This window comes from Salmo salar, chromosome 14 (genome assembly GCF_965601325.2).
Source record: "Salmo salar chromosome 14, fSalSal1, whole genome shotgun sequence".
NCBI classification, from domain to species: domain Eukaryota; kingdom Metazoa; phylum Chordata; class Actinopteri; order Salmoniformes; family Salmonidae; genus Salmo; species Salmo salar.
In genome coordinates this window covers 17,167,735-17,176,879 of record NC_138304.1, presented here as the reverse complement: position 1 = coordinate 17,176,879, position 9,145 = coordinate 17,167,735, and the positions used below count along the sequence as shown (strand labels likewise).

The 9,145-nt window shown below is 39.2% G+C and overlaps 1 protein-coding gene across 1 annotated transcript; it reads right to left on the bottom strand.

Moving 5' to 3' along the window:
- Positions 1 to 496: 496 nt before the first annotated feature.
- LOC106568893 (tissue factor) lies at positions 497 to 4,450 on the bottom strand. The gene is made up of 6 exons (XM_014139680.3): positions 4,201 to 4,450; positions 3,838 to 3,952; positions 2,310 to 2,503; positions 1,895 to 2,076; positions 1,366 to 1,534; positions 497 to 1,127 (listed from the first exon to the last, which is right to left on the bottom strand). Exons 1-6 carry the CDS (start codon positions 4,271 to 4,273, stop codon positions 976 to 978), a joined length of 885 nt encoding a protein of 294 aa, XP_013995155.1. The 5' UTR covers positions 4,274 to 4,450; the 3' UTR covers positions 497 to 975.
- Positions 4,451 to 9,145: the final 4,695 nt, after the last annotated feature.

Below are 9,145 nucleotides of genomic sequence, written 5' to 3'. Positions count from 1 at the left end.
CCCTCTTTCTTCTGTTCTACAGACTGTACATTGTCACGTTCTCTGTTATATCAGAGCATAGTTTGTGCATCCCAATAGTCTAAAATGGCTTCCTCTTCTTATATCCTTTCATTTATCCACGGTTGGGCAATTGAAAGCAAATCCCCCTGAAGGCTTCTGGCAAGGACTAAGTTAGAGGGGCATTTAAGTCCATTTGGATGAAGTAGAGGAGGTCACTTTTTAGATTGAGCTACACCCATAGCTTGGGCATGTCTCGGAGGTCTCTGGCACTGTGATGTTACCCCTCTGCCTGGGTATTCCACATGGCTTACTAGGTCATAAGCTGATAAGCAGACATTGAGCTACAATCAATCACTCTATGAAAATGCTTTCCTCTTGTCTCAAATCATGTTTGAAACTGATATAAGTATGATAGATCATTTTAAGGCAAACCAGATGGCACTGTTATGGCAAAGTTCCCTCACATGGATATTGTTACATGAAAGACAAATGAGAATTGAATACATCTGAATTTAATTGTAAAAAGTACTAGAATGCACAAGTGATCACAAGTAATAATTTTCCTACTATCCTTCCTCTCATCCAAAAGTACCAAATCCATGTTTCAACAGCACAGTACATGGATGAATCCTATTCAACATGAACTACACATCATCAACATATAAGAAAATACATCTTAGAGACATACACATTTAACATATAAAACATTGAAATAAATTATTAAATTTCTTATATACATAGTGGCAAAAATAACATGTATTAATCAAATGTACTTGTTCAACATTGGTATAAAACATAAATAAGTAATGTAAAAAAATTATCTTGCCATTTAAAAGAACCAGCTCATAATGACATTTAAAAAAGACAATGCTAACATTTCACATTTTCCAGTGTTTTGACATTTGTGCTAGATTATTGGGAGCATAGCTTCCTCCCTCTGAAAGGGTTGGTCAGGTAGCACCATCACACACACCTTTACACTGGACTCATCTGCAGGTTATCCTTGTCCACCGTTTTGGTCTTTTTGCAGCAGCAGCGTTTGCAACACACCACGGTGAGAGTGATGAGGATGATGAATATAGCCAGCATGATGCCAATGGCACCCGAGATCACACCAAAGCTGAATTCTGAGGAAAGAAAACATTTTCTATTTAACACGATCATTTAATTGAAGTTGCTAAGCATTGTAGCCTACAGTAAAAATTACTATTCTAACTTGCCCACATTGCAATTTCTTTATCAACAATATTTTTTTGTAGTTACTCAATCCCCTACACATTTAATTGAATCCACTGAATTTCACCCTTCTTCAATTCTCTCCACCTCACCCCTAACACATGTGTTTTGCATTGTGGGGTCACTTACCCTCAAAGATGGTCTTGCCCTCTCTGGGTGAGCACTGTGCCTTGCTCCAATCTCCCAGTCTCTTCTGTGCAGAACGAGAGGGGATATATGCTGCCACCATGAAGCAGTAGCTCTGTCCTTTATCCAGATTGGTCAGCTCTACATTTCTCAGGTCTGACATCTTCTCTTTCTGTAGACAGGAGTTTACAGTTTAGTATTATTTCAAGTTACACACTGTTTGTGTTGTCATTGGAGGGAATCGACAGGTATCCGGGATGGACTGGGACCAAAAATCGGCTTGGGCATTTAACATACTGGCCAATTCCTTCCGTCCAGGTCCCCACAATGGCAATTATTTTGCCTACAGGCCCCCATTATTAGCCATATAATTGTAATTTTGGGCAAACCCCTCAATTTAAACCTGCCCACTGAGGTAGAAATGGACCAGCCCATCTGGTATTTGCCAGAACTGCCCTATGGCCAGTCCTCCCTTGACCGGTATAGTCTCAAAAGCATTTACAATGACTGTATGTCTGACTGTTCAACTCACCTTTCCTGTGCTCCCAGCTTTGTTGTATACGACTCTGTATTTCAGGTCGTTCTTGAAGATGTCTCTGATCGTTAACAGCTGGTCATCTTTGTAGAGGGGAGTGAGAGGGTCCTGGATGTGGAGCGTCATCTTGGTCTTGTCTTCGCTCTGCACAATCTTGAAAGCGGGTCCTCCTATTTTAGCTGAGAAGAGGATGCAAGTTAGGCACCGTAGCCTTAATTTGAATACCGTTACTAACACAGCAATGAAGTATTTGATTAAAAAAAATACCCAGCGAAATGAACCTTTCTAATATAATAATTCTATAATGTAATTATTGTACAACACAATAACAATGTAAATAATGAATGACCTAGAAAAATTGTACTATAAGACAATGCAATTTAGGGCAGATGAATAATGTGATAACACTCACTGTGTTTGTAAGGGCTGAACCTCTCGGCTCGGGTGTAGGGGAACTCCACAAGGTCAGAGGTAACGCCGGGTAGGGGTTCTGATAGGATGTCGGCAGAGTAAGTCTCCTGCAGGTTCCGCAGCTCGTTGGTGAGGTCACACTCTGTCCTCGAGCTCCGGATGCAGTGAGGGTTCCTTTGTCTGTCCTTACCAACCCTGAACAAAACACAGTCCATCAGTCAGAGTCCTTGAACTGTACTTTTCTGTCATTCACTTCAAATGAATGAAGTGGTAGTGTGTAGTTGGGTGTTAGGTATACAGTGCCCTCTGTAATTATTGGGACATTGAAGCATTTTTCCCCCCTTCTTTTGGCTCTATACTCCAAAGGTTTAGATTTTAAATCAAACAATTACTATGAGGTTAAACTATAGATTATCAGCTTTTATTTTAGGGTATTTTTGTACATATTGGTTTCACCATTTTAGAAATAACAACACTTTTATACATAGACCCCCCCCCCCCCATTTTAGGGGACCAAAGTATTGGGACAAATTCACTCAGTGGTAAAAAGTTAAGGATTTGGTCCCATATTCATAGCATGCAATAACTACATCAAGCTTGTGACTCTACACATTTGTTGGCTGCATTTGCTGTTTGTTTTGGTTGTGTTTCAGATTATTTTGTGCCCAATAGAAATGAATGTATTGTGTCATTTTGGAGTCACTCTTATTGTAAATAAGAATAGAATACGTTTCTAAACACTTCTACATTATGTGGATGCTACCAGGATTACGGATAATCCTGAATGAATCGTGAATAATGATGAGTGAGAATGCTAACCTCCCCTGTTATTGTAATGAGAGGTTTGCATGTCTTGGGGATATGATATTTGTGTGTCTAACTTTCTCACTCATCATTATTCACGATTCATTCAGGATTACCCGTAATCATGGTAGCATCCACATTAATGCAGAACTGTTTAGAAACATTCTATTCTTATTTACCAATAAGTGTGACTCCAAAATGACACAATACATTATTTACCATTCATTTCTACAAACAGCAAATGCATCCAACAAATGTGTAGTCCCAAGCTTGATGTAGTCATTACGTGCTATGAATATGGGACCAAATACTAAACGTTTTACTACACATAAGTGAATTTGTCTCAATACTTTTGGTCCCCTAAAATGGTGGTGACTATGAATAAAGAGTGTTGTCGTTTCTAATTGGTGGAACCAATATGTACACAAACAAAAGCTGAGAATCTATACTTTAACGACATAGTAATTGTTTGATTTCAAATCCAAACTTGGAGTATAGAGCCAAAAGAAGAAAAAAAATGCTTCATGCCCCAATAACTACGGAGGGCACTGTAGGTCGTACACTCAGTTTTAAGTTGGCATTCTGTTGACATATAGTAAAATATTCACCCAGAAAGTGGTCCATTTGTTTGTGCTGACGGGATGTTTTTGTTGTTGTTGTGTAGCAATAGTGATGTGATGAACAGTGCAGAGTGAGAATGCTGCGATATGATGCAGGCTACTTACCTAGAAAATTCAACAGTGTATGTGTAGTTGGTAGGCTCAGGGCCCCATGTTAGAATAGTCTTGAAGTTATTGGACACCCACTGAACATCCATTGCCTCAGGGAAATAATCTTCACCTGCAACCCAGGAGAATAAAAGCCATGATTATCTAGTTATCTGTTCTCCACAACGTAGATGTGCTACATTATATTGATAAAGCAGAAGAAAAAAAAAAGATATCATCCACGAAGTAGGACTTTAGCCTAAAGATGAATTAAGATCTATAGCTTACATATATGGATTTAAATACACATATTTTACATTTTTTCCTCTGAGCCGCAGGGCTGAGTAATTTTGCAACTGATTATCAAACGGTCAAACTTACCAGCTGCTCCAGTTGTGAATAGTACCGATGAGAGTAAAACTCCAAAGTGAAGGAAAGTCCTAACATCCTCCATTATGATAATCCAAATTGTCCCAGTAGCCTCTTTACTATCGAATGCGAATTGCGAACATCGATTTTTTTTTCTCCCCCAGGTGAACCGCGTGTAGCTGCTGTTCGTCTAATAAGTCATCAAAGGTTGTCAGATAACTGCACAGTGTTGCTGGTGCCCCTCTTTTATATAATTTCTGAATTCGCGAGTGGACGGGGTTTAGAGTGACTTATTCAACAATAGCTCCACCTCCCTTAAAATTTCTGGAAGAGCATTGCGATTTGTCACTGGCTGAGCATGCTGCCCGTGAAATCTGTCGAAGTCCATATATGGTAAACCGGATGATGGACAAGCAACTATACCTGTGGCTTGCCATGGCAACGTTGTAGCGGCGGCCTGAAATGGAGACAATCAGAGCTCATGGAAATTTGAGTCAACGTCTGGATTTGTTGGAGTCGTCTTTGAAGCTGTATTTTGTGTTCTTTAAATAACTAGAATGATTACTTTCAGTGTTATATAAAATGTTAACTATAAATGACTATTATGCATTATATATATATATATATATATATATATATATATATATATTCTAAATGATTATATAAAGAAATATTTGTTTTTATTTTACATTTTAATCATTTAGCAGACCCAAGCACTTGCAAAATGGGTTGTGAAAAATTGTATTATTTCTGAGCGTACACTCAATCCGAAGCAATTTGGCAGCATAAAAAAAGTCCTGTTCACACTAAATGAATTCATTATTTCTAAATGTTTAACATAAATGAAGGCTACAAGCTTCAGTTAAGTGTACAAGTACCCAACCTGTGACATATTTCTTTGTATGTTGCCATAAGGGGGTGATTTAGTGCCTGAGAGAGTGAGTGGATAAGCTCGAAATTCAGCATGGTGAATTAGCATTAAGTGAAAAGATGGACTGAGAGACTGGTGTACCTGCATTGACACAACCTACAGACTATGCATATCTTCTACCATTGGTTTGATTGATAGGGTATTGTTTACAAATCTACGACAACCACAGCAATTATAGATTTAGATATCTTTTTGAAGTATGTTTGATTTTTGGACGTGGAGAATATCCAATCGGATCAATCTATCAGATCATATTGAGAGAATGAATGGTGGGTATATTTACACATACCATAACATTTAGAATGGATCATTTATTGTTGATTACTCCCAATTCTGCTATGCCATCACTGTTATTTCACAATATGCTGAATACGACATTACATCATATATTATCATTTGTGGTATATTTGAAAATACAGTATCGTTCTCAAACTTTCCCTGGATGGGTTTACGTGACCCTTTAAGGGTGAAAAGTAGCTCCTCAGAGTTTCCATGTCTTTTTTCCATCCATAATTACTTTCCCAGGCAGCCCCTCTCCCCCGACTGAAATATGACATCATAATCTCTTGTGTAAAAACAGTAGGAGTTGAAAAATGATTTTCTGGAAGACTGAGGAAGACATTTCGCTTTACTCCAATTAGACCAGTCTTGATGAGGACCCGTTTCGAACAATTCTATTTGGAAAAGTCTAAATGGGATCATTGGGACGTCCCAACTCTGACGACACCCCCATTGAAGTTGACATTTTAAATGGTTAAGGTTAGGTAAGGTTTATGATTAGGGTAAATGCAGGGGTTAAAGTTAGGGTTTAGGTTAGGGACATCCCAAGCATACCAGATAGCGCTAACCAATTATACTTACTCCACTTCAATCAGCCATTTCATTGAATGGTTCATATGATCTGAGCTACTATTGACCTTCAACCTTTGACTAATGACCTTTGAAATAAGTATTGTAATGGTTACATTCAGTGCTTGACTTCCATCAGCATTACTGATCTAACTGTGTAATGTGTCAAATAAATAATTATTTTGTAGCTTTGCAACCCCGCCTTACTTTCTGCGCAGAGGTAATCCAAAATGAATCTCAACAAAACACTGACAGACAGTTTATTTACAATCCTTTTCAATGAAAACACATTGTGTTAGTCAAGGTGTTATAATGCATTAATAACACTAACAATGACAATTAGCTACACATCACTAGACTGACTTCAACTCATATCTAAAACTGGGGTTTCCCATTCTCATCTCCAAGAACATGCAACTCATGGAGGATAGTCTGACCGGTAGTGTGGTGGGCAGGGAACGAACATGTGTCTCCAGCTGGAGACCTTTGGCATTAGCTGTCCTCGGTACAACTTTTCCGCAACCCTCCGCTGTTCGTTGAACGAGGTTTCCTGTCAAATATGAATATGGACACAAAAGAGCACTGTTTCATTTTACTGGATGTCTCCAGTGTGGGTCCATTTCATATTTCCCTCAGGGATTCCTGCATTTGGTTCAATAAAGGATTTGATTTAGGCTTAGCAGTTTTAAGATAGTTGACAAGTATGGGACCCAGTATCACCCTTGTTTGAGAGAACAGTATGATCACTAAGCAATGGACTTTATGCCAAATGATTAGTACTCCACCACACCCTCCTCTCCTTCTGGCTGACCTGGACTGCTGAGTAATACATCTTATTGTGGGAATTAATTAGTGGTCATGGTGAGCTAAAACATGGATCACTTCCAAATGGTGAAGATTCAGAGTATGGAGTATGTGAAAATAATCAAATATTTGCATTGACCATAAGCGAAGACAGTTAATGGTCATGATCAGAATCTGTAGAACAGTCGTCACTGAATGAACCCTCATAACAAATAACTGCAATGAAATGCAATGCAATCAGAGGTGTAGTCTCAGTGGTTCCCAAACCTTTTCATTGGGGATGGAAGGGGTGCCCGAGTGCCACGTCTATTTCTATGGTTGATGACAAAAACTGTTCACATCCCTCTTGTTGGCGGAGAGAACATTTTGCAGGTTTAAAGCTGATTTCCTGCAATTCTACACATTTTGCCATGGAGTGGAGAGAAGATGTTGCAGTTAATAAAGCTAATTTCCTGCAATTCTACATTGTGCTATGTCTTCTGTGTGTTCGTGTGATATCTGAATGACTCAAACATTACAACAAAATCAATGGGCTAAAAGACCTAGCTAAAAAAAACGTTAGCTGACATGGACTAGTTGATCTGGATATTTCTGACAAGTTATAAATAGCTCACCGAGGTCTGCAGTGACAAGATGAACTGATGATGCACTACCCAATTACAAAATTGCATTCTTCCATTACAACATTTAAGAGTAGGTTGAAGCCCGACTTAGTTCCTAAAAAAATATATGCATACAGTTTGGGAAGTTTGCAATTGTGGTCAAGCAGACAATGATTAAATAAACAGTTTCTATTTTGGATCTATGTGTGGCTCTGCCAATCGATCCCAGCTTGAAAAGGCTTGGGTCTGGTGGCCTACGACGTCTTAAATGGCAAAGTGTGTGGATTAAACATCTTAACTCCTGGGGTGTAGGCAGTGTGAGTAGTTCGACAGTGCAGTAATATGTCATGTAAGCAGTACCTCATCTATTAATCCGTCGAACAAACCATTCAGTGATGACTTCCATAAGCAGAGGAAGAGATGACATCTGTATAGATGTGTTATAGTAAAGAGAGGACTTGGGGGACGTGGCGGCTAACGTTTTGTCAATGTTGTTCATTGGTCCAGCTAAGACTTTTGGGTAATGTAATCGTTTGTGTATCTAGGACTAAGATGTTGTCATTAAATGAAACTTTAATTTCCCCAATATCCGTTGTGCTGACTAGAATCCACCCAGGAAGTCATTTACCCTAGATTTGTCACTGGCACAAAACTCATGGCATGACTGAGTCCTTTCGTAAAGTAATCAGGTAGATTTCCATTGCACTATTACATGAAAAGTAATATACCCGCCACCCGATGTGAGCAACTGAGCTTTATGCTTAAAAAAAATTCCCAACAACCCAAATAGACTGTGATGCAATCATGCCATATGCCAGCCATAGAATGGGCATCCCCTCATGAGTCTGGTTCTTTTCACGGTTGTTCAATCTCTCTAGTCCCTTCAACAAGTCTTGCACACATTGCCCAAGGTTCCTGTCTGTCTTTATTTGAAATGTCTATCTCTACAGACCGACAGGACGGTTGGTTCAGTTGGTAGAGCATGGCACTTGCAACACCAGGGTTATGGGTTTGATTTGCAGTAAGAAAATGCATGTAAGTTGTTCTGGATAAGAGCTTCTGCAAAATGACCAAACATTTAAAATTTAAAATAAAGGAAGTGCTCAGAGAAGGAGGGAAAGCCTGCCAAAACCACAACAATCTCCATACTTGTCACAACGGCGCAGGAGACAGAATGATTCCGTGAATGAATTTAATAAAATATCCACACGGAAAATATGCAAAAAGGTATGGAGTGCAAGGTGTGCAGAAAGAAACGCACCACCCTAAAAGAACGTAACCAGGGACGCAGCCTAAAACGAATAACGTAACTCCAAAAGGCAAACCACAGAACATCGTAACAAAACACACCCTGAACAAACGAACAATCCCGCACAAACAACAAACCTAACTAGCTAGCCTAAATATCCTTCCCCACTAACCACTAACACAAAACAGGTGCGCAACTAACCTAGGCCTAACTAACAGAACGTGAAACATAAATCGATGGCAGCTAGTAGACCGGCGACAACGACCGCCGAGCACCGCCCGGGCGAGGAGGGGCGCCACCTTCCGTAGGTGTCGTGACAATACTTGCCATACAGAAACTATGCTAATACCACATGAAATATAAACACTGCACAGTACATACATTACACTCATGTTTATTCAATGGGATTAATGTTTCTTTAATAATAAATGTGTACGTTTATTCTAATGTAACAGATGATCATTTTATATGGACCGGTGGTAATTCGATTACAGCATATTGTGAATGTCACAGACTTTGTTA